This window comes from Gracilinanus agilis, chromosome 5 (assembly GCF_016433145.1).
Source record: "Gracilinanus agilis isolate LMUSP501 chromosome 5, AgileGrace, whole genome shotgun sequence".
Taxonomy (NCBI): domain Eukaryota; kingdom Metazoa; phylum Chordata; class Mammalia; order Didelphimorphia; family Didelphidae; genus Gracilinanus; species Gracilinanus agilis.
This window is the reverse complement of record NC_058134.1, coordinates 307,295,104-307,308,837: the sequence shown is the minus strand read 5'-3', so window position 1 is coordinate 307,308,837 and position 13,734 is coordinate 307,295,104. Positions and strand designations below refer to the sequence as shown.

Here is a 13,734-nt window from a genome sequence, read left to right as displayed (position 1 = left end):
CCTTCCTCAAGGATTCCCAAAGAGGGCTTTTTAGAAACTGCAAGTCATAGTGGAGGCTCTGTTCCTCCTGCCTGTGTGCAAACTGAGTGCCCCCCGCCCCTCTGGGCATCACTATTTGTCTGGAGCCCGGCAGAGCCTCCTCTCTCTCTCCTCCTTGACCGAGCAGCGGGTCGCCCGGGTCTTGTGTCCATCAGCCTCTCTCAGCACCAGTGAGTTCTTTGGATTGTTCTTCCATTTGTCTCTCAGACTGCTTGGAGCTAAAACCCTGTTGCTTCTCTGGGGGGTGCTCTGCCAACATAAAGCATTTAGGGCGTCCGTAGGCTCAGGCTTGCTTCAGAAGGGGCCTTGCAACCTAGACCTCGAGCTAGAAGAAACCCCAGAGGCCATCTGCTATTTTCTCCAGAATTTCATGGATAGGGAAACTGAGGCATAGAGCATTGATGCGACCTTTCGGGGTGGAAAGGACCCTTTTTTTCAGATGGGAAAAGGAAGCACTTTGCTCCAGGTTACCCAGGGAGGTAATGGTAGAGCTGGATTGAAACTTGGGTCTTCTGACACCCAGTCTGGCCTCTTTGTACTCCCCCAGTCAGAACCATGAGTATAGTGGAGGTCATTGGGCCAGCCAATGGGAGAACAAAGGTCTCCTTTTACAGAAAAGGAAACTGAGTCCCAGGGAAGTGAAGGGATCTGCCAGGGACACATCCTCCTAGCATTAGAGTGACTGATACGTCGACTGTAGAATTCCGTAGAGTAAATGAATGAATGAATAAAGCATTTATTGGGTACAAAGCCAGGTGCCAGGCGCTGAGGGTACAAAGAGAGAGCAGCCCAGCTCTGAAAAGGACAAAGTATGCAAAGTACTTTGTAGACCTTCCTTCTGAGACAGCATGGCATTTGTTCTCTCTCTCCTAAAAGAGTCAGAAGCCCTGGGTTCAATTCTTACTTCTGACTCTCAGAACCTGAGTGACTCTGGCCAAGTCCCTTAACCCTCTCTGTGCCTCAGTTTCTCCCTCAGTAAGGGGAAGGACTTGGACTAGTTGACTTCTGAGGACTGGATTCAAATCTCACTTTTTACTCTTAGAATCTGGGTGATCTTGGCCAAGTCCCTTAACCCTCTCTGTGCCTCAGTTTCTTCTTCTACAAAATGGGGTCTTGGACTGTTTGTCCTGTGGGTCCCCTCCCTGCTCTGGCAGGCTGGTCCTGCGGTGTTTTTGCCCAGTGGGCAAGCAGTGCTTTGTTGAGTGATCGAGTGACTGCCGTTTTAATCTTGGGGAATTCTTCTGTGTGGGCTTGGGAGCCAGAAGACTTTAGAAAACCCCCCATGAAGGGGAGAATTAATCCCGAGTGCAGACTGTGATGGGGACCAAGAGGAAGCCGTGTCTTCTGCAGAGTCCCCCTTCTGGAAGCCAAAGCACTAGCCCGCCAGTCATTCAGGAGTTGGTGCCCCCCGTATCGTCGAGCCGAGTCCACCAAAGCTCAGCAAGATGGTGGAGGATCTTCCTGGGTTGGCTTTCACTGGGGGAGAAAGAGGAGTTACTCAGGAGATCCATTTGTCCCCTGCTGTATACACCATCTACACAATGCCGGGGAGGGAGAAGAAGAGTTTCAATAAGGCCAGGGCTGTGTTCTCAGGGAGCTCAAAGGTCAGGAGCAAAAGAGAGGATGTGTAACCACAACCGACATTTATTAAACACCTTCTGCATGCCAAACTCTGTTCTGGGAGCCAGGGAGAATAAAGACTTTGGTCCCTCTGCTCATGGAGGAGAATGGAACAGAACCAGGCAGAACCATAATCATCAATACCGATTTACTGATGAACGAGCATTTATTAGGCACCGACTGTATGCCAGCCACTGTACTGATTTGGGGAGGGACCAAGAAAGGCAAAATCAGGGTCTGCTCTCAAGGAAGGTTTGGGGGGAAAAATAAAGCGAAGTTAGTGGCAGGTAAGGCTCCCCCAAATGATCGAGGCTCATAAATGTAGACCCAGAAGAGGCCTCGATGGTATCTAGTTCAGCCCCTCATTTTATGGAGGAGATCCGAGTGACTTGCCTGAGGTCCTCCAGGGAGGCTCCTAGGCCTCAGGCTGGCTTCGAGGGGCCTCGGCCGCTGTCCCCCCAACCTCCTCATTTACAGAAAAAGAAAACAAGGCCCCGGGCATTGAAGTGACTTGTCCAAGGTCAAGCTAGATTTTCTGACCAATTGACTGTGAGCAGCAGGAAGGAGTTGGAGCCTCGGAACCCAAGAGAGGGATTTGTTTCTGTCCCCTCGGACAGCAGACAGCTAAGTAGGAAGGGCAAACGGCGTCCGAGTCACTGGAAAGTGGAGCCCTGGCCAGGATAATTCCCTCCAGGCTGCTTTCACCAGGCACGGAATCCATCCTCCGTCCTGCCGAGGCCGGGCCTCAGAGGGGGGCCCTCCTGAACCGTGTCGGCATGGGGGGGGCCGGCTGTCGGGAGGGGGCGACGAGAGGGAGCCGCCACTGCAAAGGGCAAGTGGTCCCTCGGAAGCTCCGCTGGCGAGCGCTCTGTGTTGCCAGGGTAACGGGGAGGTGGGAGGCCAGAGGGCCAGACCCCTGGGAGAGCCGCTGCAGAGGGGCCTCCAGGGCAAGGAGACGGGCAGAGCTCGCCCTGCTCATGGGAGGTCTCCCCCTTCCCTCTGGCTCCAGCATGAGGAGGCCCCCAGAGAGCTGACTTAGGAGCCTCGTCTGGAGACTGGAAGCATCCTTTGGAGTCCAGGCCTGATAGATCTGTGAACTTATATTTTAAAGATGAAGAAGCGGAGGCCGTGCTGGGACGTAGACCTTCAGCCGGCTCTTTCCCCAGGCGGGCCCGTGGAAGCCGCCATCCTGCCCAGCTCTCTCATTCCCACCCGAGGAAGCCGAGGCCTGTCCAGAGGTCAAGTGACCCACACGGACGGGCAGCGCTTCCGTCCTGCTCCTCCGCTCCTTCCTCCTGAACCCCCGGCGCCCCCCCTTCTGGGGAGGAAGCGGGATGATTCCCCATAACTCAGGCGGCCCCCCTGGCCTGAGAGAAGGGACAAATGTCGCCCCGGGCTCCGGAACGCTTTATACATCAGAACAGGGCTGGGAATAGCTCTGTCTGTCTGCTTGCCTGTCTGTCTATCTGATCTCTGTCTACATCTGTCTGGCTGTCTCCGTCTGATCATCCATCTAGCCGCCTGTCTATTTGGCTGGATCTGTTTATATCTGATTGTTAATTTGCCTTTCTGGCTATCTTTCTAGCTATATCTGTCTGGGTCTGCCCGTCCATCCGTCCATCCGTCCATCCGTCTGTCTTCCCAGGCATCCATCCATCTGTATCTGGCCAGGAGGTCCTCTGGGTCCCTCTGTGGGCTGCCCCCATGACTGGCTGCCGGCTTGGGGCTTCCCTTGGCAGAGAAGAGCCTGCAGGGGGCGCTGTGGTCCCGGCCTCCTTGGGCCAGGCTTGCCATGATCTCAGCCACGCACAGTCCTGCCCGACGGCTCATGGGCTCATCTTTTTGGAGTTCCTCCTGTGCCAGGAAGGTGGCCCTTCTGCAGCGTCCCGGGGCTCCCCCCTCCCCCGAGCAGCAGTGCGGCCCTCTGGGCTTTGGGGAGAATGTCTCCTGGGCTGTCTGTCCTCACGCCTGTCCCTCACACTCTCCTCCTTTCTGGGGCTTCATTGAAAGGTGTCTGGCTTGAAGCGAGCAGCCGATTTCGTTATGGCGTCCCTGGGAGGGTCCCCGTGGCGGCTTCTGTGGGCTCGAACGCCGCCTCCCAAGCACAAGCTTTTGTGGTCTCTGGTTTTAATTCTTGGGAGGGTCCAGACACTCTCCTGCCTGAATCCTCTTTATCCAACTGCTTTCTCATTGTGCGATCGCAGGCACGTTCCTTTGTCTCTGCAGGCCTCAGTTTCCCCATCTGTGGAAATCAGAGAACCTCTGAGGCGCTTTCCAGATTGGAATCTCGACTCCTGGCTGGTTTGGGGGTTGTTTTTGTAGCTCAATGTCTAGGCCGGTGCTTGGCACACAGTAGGCACCTCATACAGAAATTTTTACCCTTTTCTGTGTTCCAGACCCCTCAGGAAGTCTGGAGAAGCCCCTGGACTCCTTCTCAGAACAGCATTTTTAGTTAGGAATCCCTAGGTTGGCTGTGTGACTTTGGGCAAGTGCCTTCCTGGATCTGGGCTTCACCGTAAAAGGAGCAGCACGGTCTCCAGGCTCTCTTCAAGCTGAAAATCTCCCTTGTGCCGTGGGACCCTGGGCCAGTTTCTTCCCCTTTCTGCGACTCAGTTCCTCTCTCTGTAGAGAAAGAGGCGTGGACTAGAGGACTAGAGGACCTCTCAGGCCCTTCCCCCTCCAGACCTCTTGGCTCTTACTTTGGTGGGTGCCTCAGCACCTCGCACCCGAGGCGGTTGATTGCTTCTATAAACTACTAATTCGCCGCGTGACCTCTCTCTTTCTGGGTTTCAGGATTGCTCTTTGCAGAATGAAAGGGCGCCCCGCTTGCCTCTCAGGGCCACAGACAGGGCTTCCGAGGCTGCCCTGGTTGTTCACCTCTGTGATCTTGGCCACTCTTAAATTCCCCGGGCCTCCGTTTCCTCCTTCCTAAAAGAAAATCGGGTGGTTGTCCCGAATTGGGATTCTTGGGCCGCATCGCTGGATGCCAGTCTTTGCTCATCTGGAAACGGAAGGGGTGGAATCAGCTGGGCCCAGGGCCTTTCTGGCTGTAAATCCCGTGTCTTATTGCCCATGACAAACGGCCCTGGCTGCCAGGTTTAGCCCCTGCCACCAAGATGTTTTCGGGTTTTCCGAGGCTCTGATGACCCAGCGCGCCGCTTCTCCTAAAGTTGTGCTTGTGGGCAACGTAATTAGTGACAGGTGAGGTGTGCTGCCCCCCACCCCGAGCAGGCGAGAAATAACTGCCAGTTTGTTCTGATCCAAGGCTGGCCTAATCTGGTGATTAATGGGTCCTCGGAAGGATGGCCAGAGGGGAGCTTCAGAGAGATCCCCTTCATTTCTCTGGCTTCTCTGGGGGCGAGGAGCCCTGGGGAGCCTCTCGCTGACAGGTGAATGGATTGGTTGCCCAGACTTTCAATGGCAGAGGCTGTGAGGAGAGTGACGAGCCAGGTTCTCTCTCTGATGGGACGTCCTCAGGGTCCTGGTGCTTTGGGGACCCTGGATCTGAAGCTGGACGTAGCATCCATGTCCCTTGAGAGATGCCCGTAGACCTTAGAAGTGCCTTCCTGTGGGGGACCACCTTATCTTAGACTCCCAGGACCTGAGTTCAAATCCCAGCTCTTGATTTTGGGCAGGTCCTTCTCCGTCAACAGTCAGCAAGTGCTAGTAGGTACTTAGCTTCTGCCAGGTGCTGAGCTAGAGACAATGAATAAGCCAAGGAGTTTATATTCTAATGGCGCAGACAGCAAGTACTTAGGCATCTGTACAGAAAAAAATGCAAAGTGAAGGAGGAAGACAGATAAGATCATGAATCAGAAAGTATGAAGACAGCAGCAGTTTGGGAGGGAAGGGTTCAGCAGAGGCCTGGAGCACAACATGGCACTCTGCTCTGAGGCAGAAATGAAGGAGGGCATCCTTCATATGAGGGAAGGCCAGTGCAAAGGTGTGGAGGCAGGAGACGGTGAGAGAAGAGGCCTGGCTGCGTCTCAGAGTGCGGGGTAGTAATGTAGTAAGAGTCCACAGATGGTTTGGGATCAGATTCTGGAGGGCTTTCAAAGCGGAGCAGAGACATTGGAGGCCATCCGGCATCACAGAGGCGATTGATATATCCATGCTAGCTCATACTGCTGTTGTCGGGGCACTTTGCCAATCGAATCAGATGCTTCCTCTGGGATCAATAAACCACAAGAACAAAAGGATCTGACGTTGTCTGCACTCGGGCTGCAGAATGAGGCCTCCTTGGCTTTTTGGACGTGGCCCGTGGGGGCACTTGTTCTAGCTGAGAAGCGTCTCCCGTCTACATGTCCAAGTCATCCAGGATACAAGAAGAGAAAACGAGCCCATCCATATCCCCCGCACCAAGCACCAGCAGAGGTGCAGGAGAGGGAGCTGGTGCTGCCCTCTCGTACGCCGCGTCCTTGAAAACCAGTGACCGGCATGAAAGGATCTGCAAGCTGGAGGGGGCTGTGGAGGTCACTGAGTCCAGCTCCCTCCTTTCCCAGGGGAGGATCAGGGTGCTTCCTACAGTGTGCGATGCAGCAGGGGAGGGGATCAGTGGTGCCCATTTCTTCCCGGTGTCAAGTCTATCCACGATGGATGAATGAATACTCTCGGCTAAACGCTGGAGCTACCAGTAGGAAAAACAAGATGGTGCTCCTGTCCATGGTGCCTCTCTAGCTACTTTGAGCACCCACATCCCAAGCAGAAGGGGGATCCCACTGGGGAGATCACCCTGGGAGCCATCTCAGTCTACCTACTCGAGTTCATTGGCAGGATACTGGGCGAGACCACACATGCCGTAGATGTTTGAGCTTGGGGAGCTCTGCCCTATTACTGTCACCGTGACCTCGAACCCAGGGCTCACTCACTCTTCTCAGGTGTGGTTTTCTTCCTCTTCAGTGAGTCCTTGTGCTGTGTGGCTGATAGGGCCTGTAGGGTTGTTGTGAGAAGGGTGCTTTGTAATCCTGAAAATGCCGTAGGAAGGGGAGTTGCTGACGCCAGGCTTTATTTTGCCTCAGAATAAATTGCTCACTTTGTAGAGGTTTATTTACCCTCCTATTTAGGCTGGGGAGGAAATAAATTGGATGAGCTGACCTACTTGGCTTACGGTCTAAAAAAGGGGAACAAATAACTCCCTTATCGCCGCTGCCACCTTTTGGCCCCACTCGGGCCCCGAGAAGGGCCCTTCTGGGCTGGCTGTGGAGGGGCTTTCGGTGGGGGCCGTTGGTCCTGCGGGCCCTGAAGCTCTCTTCCTTTTCTCCCTCCTACACGATCATTTTTTTCTTCTGTTTTTAACATTTGTCTGTTTACGGCAGAGAAAAAGGGAACAAACCAGCCGTCTGTGTCTCTGCTCCATACAGTCCCTTTTCTTGGGCTTCCTCCTGTTTAGAGTGAAGCTGCTGCTAGTGCTCACTAGAGCCAGCTCCCCCAGAGTAAGGGCTCAGACTGACCCATCCCCAAGCGCATGGTGCCCAGGACCGGCTGGCCTCCCCGGGCAGGAGCCCGTCCTTCACAGCGATGTCTGGGGCTGGCTGCCCTCTCACCCCCCATCCTGCGGCCCCTCTCCACACCTGGCTACAGTACAAAGGAGAGCCGGGCCCTGCCCTCCCGAGAGGGTAGACTCTGGATGTAGAGAGTGAGGGAAGAGGCAGTGTGGCTCGGTGGCTTTGGAGTCAGGGCCGATGGTCACTCTCTGGGTGAGCATGAGCGAGTTACTTCATTTCCCTGGGCCTCAGAAGAGCCGCCCCCTCAGGCCTCTCTCTCCTCCGTACACAGCTGGTGCTTAAGACACGATGAATGAATATGGAATAGCATTATTGACTGAAGGTAGAGAATGCATTTTTCCCCCTGGATCTGCTAGGTTTCCTTCTGATCTTTTGAAAAAGCCCTGCATGGCTAGATTCAAACCTTGATCTCACACATGGAAACCCCCCAGATTTCTTCCCATCCTTCAAGGCCTCATCCAGAAGCGATCTCCCCAGATTTCCAAGACCAAGATGACCAGAGGAGAGGCATGGCATCCATGGGTCTGGGCCTGTGGCCTGGTCCACAATTCCTCATTGGGAAGCCACGTTTTAAGAGCTCTGGGATCTGATGTTCGTTGGGCACTGACAAACTTGAGTGAATTCCAAGGAGGGTGACCAGGGTGGTCAGGGGACCACGGAGAGCCATGAAGATCAGCCAGTGAGGAAACCCACGGTCAGTCCCAAGACTCAGGTGACACCAGTATGGCCAGAGCCACCATCTTGGATCACGCCGGGAGCTCCAGAGGAGAGAAGAACTAATGGTGAGAGTCAGCTCGCCGCAGGAAGTTTGCTAATGATTAGAGCTCTCTGCGAGTGAAAAGGGGCCGCTTCGGTGGGGTAGTGAGTTCTCAGGCCAATGGAGGACCATTGCTGGGTTAGCTCGCCGTATGCCCCCGAAGGAGCTTCTATCTTTGAGTTGTGTTACAGAGAAAGAAGGGCTGCTTTTGGACACGGGCGGTAGCCATTTTCTCCCTGTGGGCGCCAACCCTTTGGTTGTGTTGAGCCTATTGTTACACTTCAGTGTTTTGGAGATGTGGGATTTCCCTGGGGTGCGGAGCCCCTCTGTGAATGCTGCTCTCCAGCCCTTTGCCCCAGCTCTGATCATCTCCTGTGGGAGTCAGGCATGGAGCAGGGGCTCCCGGTCTGCCCTTCCTGGGGCCTGTGCATGGAGGACTGGCCAGAACTTGGACTCAGGAGGGCCATGTAGTATTCACAGGAGGGGCAGCCCCAATGCCTCGTGGGGGCCCCCAGGCTCCGTGGTACAACCAGACCCAAATCAGTTCACTTCCACGTTTTTTTTAATGTTTCAAGACTTACAGCCCAGAGGCTGCGGCCAAAGAGAGTCCCGATCCCCACGGTGGCCCGGTGGCTTGTACGGGGTGAGAACCACCGTCCAGGGACCCAGCTTGTAGGGAAGCAAATCCAAGAGGCCTTCTTTAGGGGGCCTCTTTTTAGCCAGGCACAGGTTTAGATTTTCAGTTCTCCATTACCTAGGACACAGGGGTGGCTTGGGATTCCCATCTGTTAAGCGTTCATCAGGTGCCTTCTGTGTGTCCTAGGCATGCGGGTAGGTGGGAGAGAAACAGCAAAGACAGAAAGCAGCCCAACCCCAGAGATGGGCAGAAGTAGTGTAGGGGGGTGGCCTTTCCCCCACCCTTGCTTCTCCCTTCCCCTCCTCCTTTCCCTCCCCTCTTATCTCTCTTTCCTTTCCCTCTGTTTCTTTCTCTACTCCCCATCTTTCCCTTTCTCTTGTCCTTTCCCTCCCCTCCTCTCTCTTTCTCCCCTTCTCTCTCCCTTCTTCTCCCCATCTCCCCAATCCCTCCTTTTCTCTCTTTCAATCTCTCTTTCAATCTCTCTTTCTCTCTCTTCCTCAATCTATCTTTCTCAGTTTCTTTCTCTGCCTATCTCTCCCTCACTGTCTCTTACTATCTCTTGTCTCCGTCCCTTTGTTTCTGTCTCTGTCTCTCTCCCTCTCTCTCTTCCTTTTCCCCCTCTCTCTCTTCCTCCCACCATCCCTCCCTCCCTCTGTCTGTCTGTCTGTCTGTCTGTCTGTCTGTCTGTCTGTCTGTCTGTTCTTCCCTCCCTGCCTCTCTCTCTCTTTCCCATTCTCTCTGTCTCTCCGTCTGTCCATCTCTCCCTCTCCTCCTCTCCCTCCTTCCCTCTCTCCCCCTCCCTCTCTCCCTCCTTTTCTCCTCTCTGTCCCCTTTTCCCTCCTTCCCTGTGTTCTTCCCCCTTTTGGTCTCTCTCTCCTTGTTTATTTGCATCCGTGACCCAGGCTTGGACCTGCCAGTGTTTGGGGGTGCCAGTGGTCAATGCCCTTCCCTCAGGTCATGAACGCAGGACTGGAACTCAGGCCTTCCTGGCTCGTGGCATGTGCTTGGGCGGCCTGGGTCCCGTGCAGCTTTTCCTGACCGTGTGTGCGCAGGGCATCGGCCCGACGTCCCCCGTGTCCCCTCGTGCTCACTCCTCCTTTCTCTGGTCCTTCTCTCTCAACAGTGAGTGACCTCCAGGAAGAGGGCAAAAATGCCATCAACTCCCCGCTGACGCCGGCCACCATGGACATCCACCCCGAGGACACCCTCCTTGGTACAGTCTCTCCTCCTTCCCCCTGCCTGGGCCCGCCATGTTGCTGTGCCTCCTGGGGGTGGGGGTTGGAATGCGGGACACACGGACTGGCCAGAGGGAGGGAGAACCTCTAGGAGGCCCCAGGCGAGGCCCCAGCAGAGCGCGGGGGACAGAAGTAAAGGCGGGTGGACGCCACCCCTCCAGGAGCTCACAGACCCCGTAAGGGGCCTTAGCAAAAGCGAAGGGCTCTGGAGCAGGAGCCAGTGGAGCCTGGAGAAGGGGAGCAAAGGAGAAAGGACTGTTAGAGTTAGGAAGATGTGAGTTCAAATCCTCCCTCCGACGCTTACTCCCCGCCTCCCGGGTAAGATGAGGGGGCTGGACCAGCCGGCCTCCGGCCCCTTCTGCCCCTCAGTCCCTGATCCGGCCACAATAATCAATCGTAGGACCAGACCGAGCTGGGAGCGGCCTCACGGGCCTGCTGGTACAACACCCCCATTTTCAGATGGGGAAACTGAGGTCTAGAGAGGGTAACCGTGCTGCACTTCTGCCTCCCCTCCTTTATTCTTAGCCTCAGCTGAGACAGAAGGTTTGGGGAGGCCCTTTTAACTCCTCATCCTCCGTCTCAGAATCAGGACCGCGTGCTGGCTCCAAGGCGGGGAGCGCTGCGGCGCCGGGGAGCGCTGAGGCACCGGGGAGCCAGCTCTGTCCTTGGCAGAAGCTCTGCCCCCTCGAGCCCCCGGGGCCGGCCTGGGTGCTACTTGGGAGCCAGGGGTAGCCCAGGGTGTCTGGTGCCTCGCGGCTCCTCGGTAAAGGCTCTCTGACTGACCGACTGACCGCCAGGCACCGGACAAGGAAATGGGCTGTTGGGGCAGCGGCCGTAAGTCCTCCGTACTGTGTCAGAGGTGGCCGGGGGGCAGGGCTTAGAGCGCTGGGCCCGGAGGGCTCTGGGAACACTCTGAGATCCAGGCCTGCCCGGATCCTCACATCGCCTCACTGAGCCTCAGTTTACCCATCTGTAGCGAGGATGCTAACAGGAAGAGCTGTGAGAAGCCATGGAGACAATACTGGCGTGTGCTTCGTGGGCCTGGAGGCTGTGCTATGAGTGACTCTCAGGGCTGGAGGCCTTCAGCTACTCTGGGGGGGCCGTTGGGCCTACACCCCGGGTGCACTCCCCGCCCCCCCGTGGCTGCCTCTTCACCCTGGCTCCCTTTTGTCCTTTGGCAGAGGAGAATGAGGAGCGGACGATGATCGATCCCACCTCCAGGGAGGACCCCAAGTTCAAAGAACTGAACAAGGTAGGTGCAGGGTGCTCCTTGTGGGGGTGGGTTGGTGGGGGGCCCTCATGGCCCATCATGGGGCTCCCGCTGGCCACCATAAGGCTCCTCATTGTTGTCATTAGAGAGTTCCAGGGTGTTCGGTCTGAAGGGGCCTGGCCTTGGCAATCAAGATGGCCTTGGTCTGCCTGGGCCAACCCCCTCATTTTACAGATGGAGAAACTGAGGCCCTCAGAGGCCCCAAAGTGGCAGAAGCAGCTGGTGGTCAACCCAGGATTAGAACTCGGATCCTGAGCCTTTGCCCTCAGCACGTTCCATTGCCACCTGCCGCCTTCTGACACCCTTGTTTTATAGATGAGGAAACCGGGGCTTGGAGTGGGGAGGTCAAGGGCCTTGACCCCAGATCCCCAGACTCCACCTTTCAGCCCTGCCTTGGGGAACAACCTCTAAAAAGACGAGTGAGTGGGCAGCAGGCCTGGAGCAGCTCCTCACTCCCACCTTGTTGTGTTTGTTTATTTTTATTTATCAGCCATCTGTGTCTGCCTGGCTGTGGTGGATCCCCGCTTCCAGGCGTGCCGTCCCGGCTGAGGAGGACCAGCCCGATTTGTCCCTGAGAGCGGGGGCAGGCAGGACAGAGAGGGCGCAGAAGGCCCCTGATTTGTCCCCCAGGGCGGGCAGGCAGGACAGAGAGGGCGCAGAAGGCCCCTGATTTGTCCCCCAGGCGGGCAGGCAGGACAGAGAGGGCGCAGAAGGCCCCTGATTTGTCCCCCAGGCGGGCAGGCAGGCAGGACAACGTTGGCAGGATGAGCTGTATGGAGGTGGCTCAGGTGGCCTGAGTTCTGGCCCCTGCTGGAGCTGGCAGAGGACACGGGGCTCTAGACTGGCTTTTGTGCCCGGGGCATGGCAAGGTCTGGTCTCTGACAGGCCTGGAGAGTGGCTGGGCAGGCCCAGGGCACCTCTTGCATTAACTCCTGATTTGATTGTGTAGGTTTTAATTGACTGGATTAACGATGTGCTGGTGGAGGAGAGGATCATCGTAAAGAAGCTGGAGGAGGACCTGTATGATGGGCAGGTGCTGCAGAAGCTTTTGGGTGAGTGACCAGAAAGGAAGGGAAGGGGCTCTCTCCTGACCTGCGTTTGTCCAGGAGGAACGGGCACGGGGGGCGACTCCCATTTTACAGAGCAGGAAACTGAGGCCCGGAAAGGGGATTTGAGCTCAGGACCACCACCCTGATTTGGTCTCTGTCCATGGAGAGGGTGGATGGGGCAGTGTCCTTGGCATCCTACTTGGTCCTTCAGTTCTGTTCTTATAAACAGATGTGGGGGGAGAGGGAGGAGCAGGGCAGAGTGACCAGTCACCTCCCTCCTCTCGGCTCCCTCTGCCTTCAGATAGCTCCAAAGGGAGCTCCTTACATTCTCACCCAAAGACAGCTTGCTTTACCCCCTTTTTCCAGATGGAGAAACTGAGGCATAGAAAAGATGAGGCATCATTTCTAGAGATTCTGAGGAGACAATATAATAAAAGCACCTAGAGCGTTAAATATAAGAACAGCAGCATGAGAGTAACTCATCTTAGACAAAAGAAGAGAGGGAGGGAGAAGAGGGTGACAGGGAAAGGAGGGAGAGAGGACAGGAAGGAGGGAGGGAGCTCCTGCTCCACATTTCCACCACAATGAGCTCCCCACTGTCCCTGCTGTTGTTTTGTCCTTCCTCATTTCCTTGTCTTCTTGAAGGAACTTGCCTTCCCCATCTGTCTCTAATGTGGCTCCATTCCTCCAAAACCTATCTGGATACCACTTCCTCCAGGAAGCATTCCCTGATGAGGCCCTCTGGAGTTGCCTCTGGACCTCCTCTTTAGACTCTCAGCTTGGCTCATGGTTATTTGTAGATTTTCTCCCCCTACCCCACTCCCCAGTAGATGAGAAACTCCTTGACAGCCAGTCCCTGCTCTGTGGTTCCTCTCCCATCCCTTTCTATGCCAGAACCGCCCTCTGGTTGCTCCTGGCTCTCTCTACTGTCCTTCCTAGCTGGAACGTGAGCACCTGCAGGGCAGGCACCTGGTCGTCCATGCCCGCATGCTGTGCCCCGACTCATTTATCCCGGGCTTCCTTCTTAATCTCTGGGCCCCCAGCCCGGTTCCACACTTAATCCCTCTTGATGGCACTGAAATGACAGAGAAGGTGCTCTGGGGGCCCTTGGGCGGCTTTCTCATGTTCATCCCAGACATGGGAGCCCCGAGATCTCCCCCCTCAGGCCCGTGATTCCCGAGCTGTCGGTGCCATCGCTAAGTCGTGGGCATCCCTCTGGGCTCCTGAGAACACCATTTGGGGGATGCCTCACAGTGCTCCAAGCATGTCCACATCTGGTGGCTCATTCAGTCCTCAGCACCTTCCCGGGAAGTCAGCCCTTGATGCCGTGGGGCCCTCATTTTCCAGATGAGAGGACTGGCCCTCGGGGGACTATTGACTTGCCCAAGGAGTCACAGCTGGCAGTGACAGAGCTGGGCCCCAGAGCCGCATCTGCTGCCTGTCAGCCCGTTCCTTCGGACTCCATCATCTGGCCTGGCTTCTGACCTTGTCCTTCCTGTGACTCCACTCTCTCCTGCCTCCTCCTGGCGTCCCTTCCTTCCTTCCTTCCTTCCTTCCCTCCTTCCTTCCTTCCTTCCTTCCTTCCTTCCTTCCTTCCTTCCTTCCTTCCTTCCTTCCTTCCTT

General features: G+C 56.0%; 1 protein-coding gene across 1 annotated transcript in view; it reads left to right on the top strand.

The window, feature by feature from the left end:
- The window catches only part of PARVB (parvin beta), a 73,196-nt gene that overhangs the window by 32,622 nt on the left and 26,840 nt on the right, over positions 1–13,734 (top strand). Inside the window, exons 2-4 of the mRNA XM_044679594.1 lie at positions 9,681–9,770; positions 10,974–11,044; positions 12,012–12,114. Coding sequence (XP_044535529.1) covers positions 9,681–9,770; positions 10,974–11,044; positions 12,012–12,114 — 264 coding nt within the window. The remainder of the gene's footprint in view (positions 1–9,680; positions 9,771–10,973; positions 11,045–12,011; positions 12,115–13,734) is intronic.